At 40.1% G+C, this 12,794-nt stretch overlaps 1 protein-coding gene across 1 annotated transcript in view; it reads left to right on the top strand.

Moving 5' to 3' along the window:
- Positions 1 to 2,873: 2,873 nt before the first annotated feature.
- LOC124723005 (kinesin-like protein KIF3A) overlaps positions 2,874 to 12,794 on the top strand; it is a 116,300-nt gene continuing 106,379 nt past the window's right edge. The window contains exons 1-3 of the mRNA XM_047248182.1: positions 2,874 to 2,952; positions 6,553 to 6,759; positions 6,974 to 7,179. Of these exons, the coding sequence (XP_047104138.1) occupies positions 2,947 to 2,952; positions 6,553 to 6,759; positions 6,974 to 7,179 (419 nt within the window). The 5' untranslated portion in view covers positions 2,874 to 2,946. The remainder of the gene's footprint in view (positions 2,953 to 6,552; positions 6,760 to 6,973; positions 7,180 to 12,794) is intronic.

Consider the following 12,794-nt stretch of genomic DNA (forward strand, 5'->3'; position numbering starts at 1 on the left):
GTTTTCAAAACCCATACTGACTTGACGGGAGGATTTGATATGATTCTAACCACCATTCCAAGCTATTTTTATCCACATGCTCTAAAGTTTTGCTGGTGGATGAAGAAAGAGAAATAGATCTATATGACTTCGCCCACTCATCATCTTTATGTGGTTTCAGTATAGGAATCACTACTTGAGTTGTCCAATCTTCTATTAGTGCATCGTTCTCCCAAGGTTGGTTAAATACCTGTAACAGTTTTTGGAGTGCTATGTCAGGGAGATTTTCTGTCATTTGTTAGTAGGTACTGTCCTTGCTATGTGAGGAATTTACTGGCCTCTTAATACTCCTCATTAGTTCTTCATACGAAAATGGGACCTCAAGAGGATGACTGTGATCCCTGTGTTCTGGGAGATGAAACAGCTGCTTGACTGCAGAAGCTGGCACTATTAAGTTCACAAATTCTTCTAGCCAGACATCCATTAATGGCTGACGGTTAGTCGAATTCTTATGTTTAAAAAACTTAATTTTTTCCTATACATCAGCAAAACTGACATTCTTAGTAAGAGAGTCACAACAAGTTTTCCAGCTGTTCTTTTTAATGTCTTTCAACTGTTGTAGAACTCTCGAAGCTATTTTCTGGTATGCTAGGGAGTTTTCTAATGTCTGTTTTTCCCAAAAGGTTCTGTGCACAAGTTATAGCTGTGCTACAGCCCTAGAGAACTCTGGTTTCCTACAAAGAGGCGTCATTGCTTCAAAACGATGATTTCTTTTCTTCCTTGGAATGGACATTGTTGCAGCTTCTTCAGTACCTGAAAGGAACTGCGGGTGCACTTTCTTGGACCTAATGTTGTAAAACTTCCCCTGGACTTTAGCAGTGTACAATGACCAGTCTGCTTTCTTAATATGACAGCTGCTGGTTGGATATACAAGATTAACTGTATTTATGGGGGAAGGTATCGCAATATCCATAGTGAAATGATGCAAGCCAAGAGACTTTTTTTGTCTGTCCACTCTGTTACACAGTGAAAGTTAGCATAGCACAATGTCAACTCACTCGCTGACTGTTGTCTGTGTGGGTCACGTAGCATGACAGGTGAGTCATTGTTGAGAAGTACGAAACTGAGATTGCTAAGAAGTGTAAGCAAATCTCTGCCATCTATGTCATCTATTTCACAGCCACATAGAGAGTGGTGTGTGTTGAAGACTGCACAAAGCAGAAATGGCGTTTAAATCCGGCCAAGAATCTGATCCAGAGCAAGATTTCGTAAAAAAAAATGAAATAAGCGTATGGCATCTTTGGCCAGGAGGCCCCATTAGGTTAAGTCTTATTTCAATCGACGCCACATTGGGCAACTTGCGCGCCGGTGATGATGATGAAATGATGATGACGACAACACAACACCCAGTCCCCAAGCGGAGAAAATCTCCAACCCGGCCAGGAATTGAACCCGGGCCCACTTGCATGGCAGGTGAGCACGTTACCACCCAGCTAAGTTGGCGGAGAAGGTTTCTTAATTAACACTGCTGAGGTTTGTATGTGGTGACAATGGTAAATGCTACATTAGGAGAGTAAATTACAACAGCCACTACATGGCAGTCCATCGTCCTAAGAGTGATATCAAGTTTTGTAAAGTGAATCGTATCCCTAATTAAAATGGTAACACCTCCATTTCCATCCTTTCTGTCGTGTTGAAGAACAGCATAGCTTTTGAAGTACATTTGCTGGGATGGCTTAAACCAAGGTTCACAAATACGAGTTACCGATATATGATTGCTGCCTAAGTTCTCTATAAAGTCTTTCACTGTTCGAAATAGCCAATTGTGCAGTACACTGGAGACCTTTTTAAAAACCATTGTCAGATTTGGAGAAGTTTCCACCATCATTCAGTGTAAGAACCTGTGTCGTTACCATGTCCATTCCATTGGGAAATAAAGATCTGCAATATTAAAAGGTGACCAGAGGACCAGGCAGGTATGGAGTGCTTCGTATTCAGCCCTGAGGACCTTGAAAGTTGTAAAACACATCAAAATAAGCATACTTGTGCAGAGTGCGAATGAAAGTCTCGGTTTTGTACGATCAGAGAGCTGGAACTGATAACTGTGTGCTTAGGTCCCATGTGGAGTCGGTTTTTTGTCATTTTTAAACCCTCTGGTTGCTCACATACTTTAGGCCAGTCACTAGGGGAGGGCGCTGGAGATGGAAGAATATCAGCAGCAACTTGTGCAAATGATGGACACTGTGAAAGAGTATCAAATCGTGTGAGTAACACCATAGGCTTCGTTGTGCCTGGCCTTCCATGTACTCCTGGTAAATTGGGCAACAACAGTCGGTAGCAGCGTGATTTCCATTGCAACACAAATATCTGAGCACTCCGCTATGGGAGCACTGTAAAGTATCTTGGGCTCCCACACATTTAGCACAACATACGCCACTACAACATTGTGTAGTTAAATAGAAATATTGAAGGCAATTGTGACCTTGCAAAACTGACTGGGCATACGTTGCAAATAACGCCCTACCCCTTTGTGAGAAAATTAGGGATGTATATCACTATACCTTTCTGCCGAAAGACATCAAGCAACCATAACTTATTTGATGACTGCCCAGATTTGGGTTTAATTTAATACCTGTTTCTGGCAATAGCGGAGATATTAAGAATTTTCCGTCTCAAATTGTTACTTCCTTTAAACAACATTCTGCCCAGGGCCAGGATGCGAGCAGCGACAAATCAGTAGTAGTGTAATACTGAGCCATCGCCGTCTAGTAGGGATTAGGGAGGATACTTCGCGGGTTGATGATTGGGCTCGCTGACAACGTCTCTGTACAACAATATCTCTGGAGTTCTCAAAAGTAATCTGTGTTGTGTTTACTGTCAAATGTTGGCAACACGTTTGTTTAGAAGTAGTAAGTGATCACTTGTCAACTGTTGGAACATTGTGTTTTGGTATTAGGGACTATCGTCATGATGGTAAGCTATCGTTATTGTTTATTGCTGCTTTATTACAGACATTATTGTATTTTTCACAAATAACCGAACATTTTTATTATGTAAAGTGTCTGTATAGCTGTTGCGAAACATGGAATTGTGACGACGGTTTATTGAGCCGTTATGTTTTCTTTGAGGAACTTTACAAAAACTGCAATCCTTATAAAACTGACAAATTCTCTGCTCTGTTTTACTTATTATAATACAGGCTCTAACTAAATGAGCAATGGATGTAGCTACCCATTTCAAAATTTAAGGTGATTTAATGCATTTTGCATTTCCATGTTTCACTTTAATTGTATTTCGTAAGCCCTTTCCACTATAAGATGCTTCTACTTTTATTATACTGTTACAGCAGTTTAACTCAGAATTAGCAGTAAGTTTTAATGTTACTATGGGTCTCTAGTAGATGCCGGAGAAAATGTATTTGTTTCATCCACTGCTAAAGGCTATATTTGTGATAGTATTTAAATGCCGCCTTGGTCATTATTTTGTGTAGTATTTGCATATTTCTTATTCACCATTTTGACCGGGCTTATACCACGAGTTCAGTGTAAAAATTTGAAATTTGTTTTTAGTGTCAAGTCGTAGTTGTTAAAAGTGGTTAGCGGTTTTGTGTAAGTAGTTCCCGTCATTGTGTGTATACAATTGAGCATATGTGTTCTGTATATTGACATTTCTCTGCTATGATAGTGCCGTGTTGGTGTATCTAAGAGATCCATTTTATTGGCCGTTGTGTAGGTACTTGCAGGCTTAAACGTTCTGTAAACTGACCGTCTAGCTCTGTTTGTGGCCAGTTGCAGATGTCTTCCCACGCAATGTCACCTAGATGATTCTGTCTTTGGTCAGCTTCCTCGTTGTCCAGTGGTTTTTGTCAGCGCCACAATTTCAAATTGTTTGGATTCGTCTCTCGAAACTGTAGACCAAAACAAAAATCTGTGTTTGCTTTGTGAGTGTATTCGCAGTATACAGTGTAAAGATCCTGAAGTTGCCTGAACAGATAGGGAATGGTCCAGATGATACAGCACTACCTGTTACCATAAAGCCAGAGAAGGTTGTGTGTGTCTACTGCATATTTGGGAATATAGTAACCCAGTGAAATGGATATCCTCTTATAGTGACTGTAGCAACTTATAGTGTGCCGACATCCATGACATAATATCTTGCAGTTGATGAACAGAGCTTTCGATCCAAAGATTTCCTCATTTCAATCATTGAAACAGAAGAAACTGGCCTCGACCTATCACCCTTAGAGCAGTGACTTCTAAAACATGGTTTTTTACTTCAGTGGGAAGATTCACATGTTGCTTATGACATGCATATTTTGGTACACAGTGTATATACCATATGGCATACAGGTTCTATCTTATTTACTTTCTTGTTTTCATTTCTCATGCCATTAAATGCTATGTTTTTGACCATACTTCAAAGTTGATATATGTAGCTGCTATACCATTAAACTATTACCTAACATAATAACAGTGACATTATTTTAATTTTAAAATTTGGGTTAAGGTTGCATAAATATTTCTTTATTTAAAACAATCAGTTTCAGCAGACTTTGCTATTATCTTCAGACCTTAAAAAATCTTTTTGTGATGAAGCATGTTCATTTCACATTGGCTCTTGTGTGGAGTAGTCATGTGGATAAAACTCAGCAGAAACCTTTTATAATGTGCTGATTTTTGTCCAGTGAACATATTTCATAACAAAAAGTTTTTTAATATGTGAAGATGACAGCAAAGTCTGTAAAAACCAGTTGATTTAAATAAAGAAATATTTATGTGATCTTAGCTGTTGAATGTTTTAGCATGTTGCATTTGGTAGGAAGGCATTCAGCTGACAGTTTTCACTGCCCATATATTTCAAAATGATGGTCTGAGTGTGATATCATCCTTCTGTTGAAATCTTGGTAGCATTGGCAGACAGATCTGTAGCATAGCCCGAGATCAGGTGTAATGTAACCTGACAAGTTGATTGCAAGTTGGAATCCAGTGAATATGAATAAGGAATAAAGATTTTGATAAATTGATGTGTTCCAGATCCTGAGGGCTATATTCACTCCATATGTAGCACATTTTTTGTTACAAGAAAATACGCAGAAAATCTGTATACTAGACAGATCTCTGGCAAGTATTACAGTTGTGACCAGAAACGACATAAAAACAAACTTACCCCTTACAGTCACTCATCAAGATGAGATTGTAGAATAGAAGAGATGCTCTTCCCCCTCCCTTAAAAGAATTCATCACCGCCCAATGACCCTCTATAGTTTTACAAACCGCCATTTATTATCTTTAATCTGTACACTATGATTTACCATTAAATGATGAAAAGGCCTGGAACCCAAATTCCTATATGAAGAAAAATAACCGGAAACTATAGGGGACACCCTGCTACACACTACTCTGTTGACGTTAACAAAACCCCTTTAGTGCCCCTTCTACCATAGAAACCAAATCATAACACCCTTCCCCCCCCCCCCCCCCCCCCCCACACACACACACACACACACAGGTCAATCATGCCTTCCATGCCTTGCCTTCCCAATTGCTACTCATCAATTCGTACAAGTACCACCCCCACCTCCCCTTTCCAGAAGACACCATGTACTAACTCCATGCACATCTCATGGCAAAAAGAACATGTGTGAAAAATACACCCATCATTTACAAATGCATCATATGCACGAAAGCATTTGACACAAGATGACACCAATGTTACAATAGCAAAGCAACGTCTTGAATGGCCAACCTAGATTATTCATACCAGATACCCCTCCTAATGGACCTCCAAATATTATGACAATGGCATCACCATGTGTACTGATTCCTGGTTCGAGAAGCATAAAATTTCGTCAGCTTCATCAGTTCACCACACTGAAGACACCTCGCACACTTTGTGATTAGGCCATGTAGCTGTAGAAATTTTGTAGTAGCAGCCATATCCTCGCTCATCACAGACACTAATGAACAACTGTTAAATTTAATCATTAGATCCATACCTAGCAATAAATGACAAACACACAAAATTAAATTCAAAGAACAAACCAATTTGAGATGACAAACCAACAGTTCCACGTCCGATAATAAATCGGTAGCCAGTAACTACCGAGATTAACATACATCACTAACAGGCCAGTAATAGCAACAACAACAACAACCACCACCACCACCACAACCTATACCTCCACCACCACCTCTGAAAACACCAAGTACTACACAGCGAAAAGTCCAGTGACACACTGACATCACTTACAAATAAATTAGGAACACAAGTATTGTATACTAGAGTGCGCCATCACGTCCTCCAACATGCTTTCTCCAAACACAATCCATTTCATTAATGCCATGCTTCGGTGATGACACACAACGCAGTTATGTCACGTGTCAAATCCGATGGGTAGTATTGCAATTATCGGCTGATGCAGCTCTTACTTTAAAGGTTAGCAAGAGAGGTGCAATAACTGGTAGTGCCATTTTGAACGTGGTCAGTCACTGATGGTTACATTTTGCAATTATTAAAAAAAAAAAAAAAACACTGTAATTATGAATGTTCAATATTGAAATGTTTTCATTTCAGAAAGCTGAAGATGGAGTTGTTGAGAACGTTAGAGTTGTTGTGCGAGTCCGACCAATGAATGAGAAAGAGAAAAGTTCTGGTTATCGACAAATTACTACTGTAGATTCTGTTAATGCAACAATTTCTGTTGTAAATCCTCAAGCGGATGAGCTAGAACCACCAAAAATTTTTACTTTTGATGTTGTATTTGATACCGATGCAACACAGGTAATTATTAATATTTTTGTTATTAATTATTGCAGAGAGTTAATGAAAGCTTTGTGTTTTTGTGTAGCATTACATTTCTTGGATGTTGCTTTGATACATTTATCAATTAATTTTTTGCAAACTGTCATAATATTATCAGTGTAGTAATAGTTGTTTAAAGGATTTAATAATATTTTTGTAAAAATTATGTAAACCTATTGTGGTTGTCTTTCAGCTTGATGTTTACAATGAAACTGCTAGGCCAATAGTAGACAAAGTAGTGTTGGGTTATAATGGAACAATTTTTGCATATGGGCAGACTGGAACCGGAAAAACATATACAATGGAAGGAAACTCCTCTGCTCCTGAACTAAAAGGCATAATTCCAAATTCTTTTGCACATATATTTGGTTACATTGCGAAAGCAAATGGAGACAGGAAGTAAGTTCCAATGAGAGAAACTTTAAACTTTCTACTTTTTTGTATATACTCAAGGAATGGATCCTAATTTGTGTTTCTTATTTAAACTGTATGTTTAGAAATTATGCAAAACAAGGGAGTTATTTACATTTTGTGTTTAGCGCATTACTGACAAGAACACTATATTGAAAGAGTGGACTGTTTCGATCAGGGGTAATGCAATGTTCACATGACTACCATCCCTGCAGTTCAGGCCAGAATGCCATTGCATTCCAGTCCAAGCTGCTGGAGGTGGTGATTTTTTTTTTTTTGTGTGTGTGTGTGTGTGTGTGTGTGTGTGTGTGTGTGTGTGTGTGTGTGTGTGTTTCCATTTCTGCATCTAGTGCTCAAAGGCTGGTGTGTAGGTGTCATTTCATTGTGCCTGTCTGCAACTTCATGTGTTACTTTTACAGTAAGTGACAATATGTCTTTTCCTTATCTTGTGGTTTTTCCAAACTGGATTTTCTGTTGTTTAAAAAACCCTCAAATATCTGTGATTACCAATCAGTGATGTAAATTAGAAAGGTCCACCACACTCCAATCTCCAGTGCAACCAAAAGAAAAGTTAAAACAGTTGTGGCTGGGAGGGATGTAATGTTAGTCTATCTGGTACTTGGTAACATAATTCCAAAATATGAAATGATAAAATTTTCACCATTATGTCATCTGTAAATGTATTTTTGTGTGAACAAATAATGATGGTATTTGTATCATATGCTGTAAGATCAGTAAATTCAATAATGCCGTATCTATCAGAATTGTGTGTTAGGACAAGTACAAACATCCAATGTCATAAGACATTTGCAATGCTGTTTCCTTTGTGTGAGATGTGCTTTCATTTCCTGGTGTTACAGACCATATGTATAAATTTTGTTTTTAATTGTTCTGAACATTGATGATCTGAGTTTTAAACTATTGGTCAGATCTCACTATTACAAAATATTGTGTGTCTGTTGCCAGTTCTGATATTCCTATTATCAGTTCACAGATGAGTGAAGCTATTATTATGGACCCACTTAGATTCTTAATGTATTTGTGTGGTGTGTTAATGAAAATGGTGTTACAGTTGGTAGGAAATATTTGAAATACATTCTTAGTTTTGAAACAAAACAAAAAAATTTAAAAGGCTAGTTGAACAGTATGATGCTGAGATTTGATTATTAGTCAGCTTGTCAAATGTTGGTTTCAATATAACCTACTGTGATTTGATTCTCAGTGGCCACAGAAATATGGCAAATAGCATAATGGAAACAATAGTATTAAAGACTTTGTAAACATTATGGAAAGATTTGCAAATTTTAATTTCTAAATCAAATAACTTTCTTGCATGTGCAGCTTATAGACAACTGTTGTTTCTGTTTCACCTACTGTTTATGACCTTATTAAGAACATGGGTTCTTTATATTTTCTTTTATGTCCTTTAGCATTGATCAGCTTAACTGCAGAATTATGAGCCTAACCATTTGAACAATTTTCCTGCAGGCTTCATTGAATGATAATGGCTGATATTTTATAATGACTAATGCACAGATGTGTGGCAGTGAGATCTGCTTGTCCTACGTATACAGTTTGAGACATAAATGAGGACATTATTTTAAAGACCTCATTGTTTGTCGGATGAGTTACGGACTGTGTTTAATGTTTAGTGATATTAAATCGTTATGAAGTGAAAATGTAACAATGGAAGGTCTAGGTTGAAATGAAAATGTATTGGAGAAACAAGTGAAACAGTGGATAATCCACAATTTAGCTATACAATGTTCCTAGAACTCCAGTATCAAAGGTGCCATTTTCATAATTTGCATTGGTTAGTAGGCAGAGTACATCTAAGAAAATGGCTGCAGTGCTGTAATCCATATGGCTCTGCATTTGTGCACAAAAGTACACTAATTTTGCAATGGAGCTGCTTCTCATTTCATGGTTTCCTGTATGGAACTGCAGCTAAGCTCCAAAGTACATTACTTATTTGTAGGTTTTTCAATGTACAGTTTTCACTGTTTATTGATGTTGATATACGGAAATAAGAATTTGAGTTTATGACTTAGCGAGAGACCATATGCAGGAATAGAGACCATATGCATGAATATTTCCCTATCTCTGATACTGTACTGATACTTCCATGTCGTGGTGTACTACTGCCGTTGTCATCACAAAATATTGAGATATTGACATAATATCTTTCTATATGTGAATACTCACAGGGGATAGGCAAAGTAACATGAACACTTGTACTTAATTTGGAATGGTTTATTAATAAGGGGTTGGACCCCATTTGCCCATAATACAGCTGTGATTCTTCTTGGAATACCGGCATATAATAATGTATAGTCTCCAGAGGAATGTTGTGCCACTCTTCGATCAGAACTTCTTCTAAACCCCTGTAGGACGAGGGAGATGGAAATCTGCTTCGGAGTCTGCACTCCAATACCGCCCACAAGGGTTTGATAATGTTCAAGTCTGGGCACTGTGCTGGCCACAGAAGACGCTGCAGTTCAGTTACATGCTCCTCATTTCACGATTGTACTGTCCTGGCTGTGTGAATGGGTCCATGATCGTCCTGAAATGTGACATCATTGCTGGGGGCAGCATTTGAATTGTGGGGTGCACCTGATCACCTGAAATGTTCACATAATAGTTGGCTGTAACACGGCCTTTGAGAGTAATGATGAGACCAGCAGAATACTATGATGTGGCTGCCCACACCATCACACTTCCACCTCCATGCTTAACCATTGGAATCAACCAATCAGGATTGTAAGCTTCTTTTTGCATTCTCCAGATGCAAACCTAGCCTGATGTTGACTCATTGCCCATATGACATGTTTCTACTGATCAGCTGTCCAGGATTTATGCCCCTGACACCATGTTTTATGCTGCTTTGCGTTGGTTGTTGTCACTAATGGTTTCGGTATAGCAGCTCGTCCATGAATATTAGCTTTATGGAGCTCTCGGCAGACAGTGTCGATAGATACAGGGCCTAGAAGATGGCTATTGAGCTCAGCAGTCACTTAAACTGCTGTAGTTTTGTGTTGTTCTGACACAATTCATGTTAGTGTAGGACGATCTCTGCCATTTAGTTTTGATTTGCGCCCACTGTTATGTTTACACGATGATGTCTTTCATATTTTGTGTAGGCTGTCATGACTGTTGAAACAGTTGCTCTTGAAACTTTGGCCTCTGTGTGCAAATAAGAAGTGTGCACTACTTGTAAACAACCTGCACTGATGCCTAGTCTGTACTGAACACGCACGACACGTGTCTTACTTGTGTTGTTGACCGTCAAACACACACATCCCATTATTACCACTGTTCACTTATTTTGCCTATCCCTTGTGTAAATACAAGATCAATTTGGATTAAAAATATAAAGGTTTATAAACTAACAAAGAGACCACACATCAGTTGGATTTTTGTATTTTTTATGCTTACAGTACGTGAAGTTTAGAACTCAAATATCAGTTAGCCAAAGCAGTTCCATGCAACTCCGAAGTCAGGTCGACTTTTTGGCAGGTTGCATGGTTCTGTGGTAAAATGCATGCCTGTTATTTGGGCAGCACGGGTTCAATTCCTGGCCGATGCACATTTTTAAACAAAGGTGCATGTTCTACAAGTATTTCCTTGATGTGTAAAATGCTTAAAAATGGGGAAGAAATCGGTACTGATCAAGATTGGTAATAGCTGGTTTGAGTCTAATTTTGTTCATTGTTGTTTTTCTTTTTTTTCCATTCACTTCGAATATCTACATCATTTAAATATAAATTCATCAACTATGTTCATACTTAACACATACGTCATTATAATTTTTATGAAAAATGAATATCTTATTTCTAGTTACATATTTCATGCAAAAATACAGTTTCATCGCAAATATAAATTCTTAATTACTTTTTATAAAACTTTGGTAATAAGGATTGTTAACATTAAACATGTACAATTTTTTCATCTTTATGTACTTTATGTATCACAAAAATTCTTGTGGAATATGCACCTTCGTTTAAAAATTTGCACCAGTTAGGAATCAAACTGTGCTCACCTGTGTGGCAGACGTTCATTCTGCACAGAGCCACGTGGGGTGTCGAATAAACTGATCCCGTACGTAAGGTATTAAAGATGCTTGAAAAACTCCAAACTCAATTTTCTTGAGAGCTTTTCAGAGTTGCAGGATATGCTTTGGGGAGTTAATAATTGAGTTCTGAGCTTCATGTACCATAAATATAAGTACACTCCTGGAAATTGAAATAAGAACACCGTGAATTCATTGTCCCAGGAAGGGGAAACTTTATTGACACATTCCTGGGGTCAGATACATCACATGATCACACTGACAGAACCACAGGCACATAGACACAGGCAACAGAGCATGCACAATGTCGGCACTAGTACAGTGTATATCCACCTTTCGCAGCAATGCAGGCTGCTATTCTCCCATGGAGACGATCGTAGAGATGCTGGATGTAGTCCTGTGGAACGGCTTGCCATGCCATTTCCACCTGGCGCCTCAGTTGGACCAGCGTTCGTGCTGGACGTGCAGACCGCGTGAGACGACGCTTCATCCAGTCCCAAACATGCTCAATGGGGGACAGATCCGGAGATCTTGCTGGCCAGGGTAGTTGACTTAAACCTTCTAGAGCACGTTGGGTGGCACGGGATACATGTGGACGTGCATTGTCCTGTTGGAACAGCAAGTTCCCTTGCCGGTCTAGGAATGGTAGAACGATGGGTTCGATGACAGTTTGGATGTACCGTGCACTATTCAGTGTCCCCTCGACGATCACCAGTGGTGTACGGCCAGTGTAGAAGATCGCTCCCCACACCATGATGCCGGGTGTTGGCCCTGTGTGCCTCGGTCGTATGCAGTCCTGATTGTGGCACTCACCTGCACGGCGCCAAACACGCATACGACCATCATTGGCAACAAGGCAGAAGCGACTCTCATCGCTGAAGATGACACGTCTCCATTCGTCCCTCCATTCACGCCTGTCGCGACACCACTGGAGGCGGGCTGCACGATGTTGGGGCGTGAGCGGAAGACGGCCTAACGGTGTGCGGGACCGTAGCCCAGCTACATGGAGACGGTTGCGAATGGTCCTCGCCGATACCCCAGGAGCAACAGTGTCCCTAATTTGCTGGGAAGTGGCGGTGCGGTCCCCTACGGCACTGCGTAGGATCCTACGGTCTTGGCGTGCATCCGTGCGTCGCTGCGGTCCGGTCCCAGGTCGACGGGCACGTGCACCTTCTGCCGACCACTGACGACAACATCGATGTACTGTGGAGACCTCACGCCCCACGTGTTGAGCAATTCGGCGGTACGTCCACCTGGCCTCCCGCATGCCCACTATATGCCCTCGCTCAAAGTCCGTCAACTGCACATACGGTTCACGTCCACGCTACCGCGGCATGCTACCAGTGTTAAAGACTGCGCTGGAGCTCCGTATGCCTCGGCAAACTGGCTGACACTGACGGCGGCGGTGCACAAATGCTGCGCAGCTAGCGCCGTTCGGCGGCCAACACCGCGGTTCCTGGTGTGTTCGCTGTGCCGTGCGTGTGATCATTGCTTGTACAGCCCTCTCGCAGTGTCCGGAGCAAGTATGGTGGGT

Source organism: Schistocerca piceifrons, chromosome X (genome assembly GCF_021461385.2).
Source record: "Schistocerca piceifrons isolate TAMUIC-IGC-003096 chromosome X, iqSchPice1.1, whole genome shotgun sequence".
NCBI lineage: Eukaryota > Metazoa > Arthropoda > Insecta > Orthoptera > Acrididae > Schistocerca > Schistocerca piceifrons.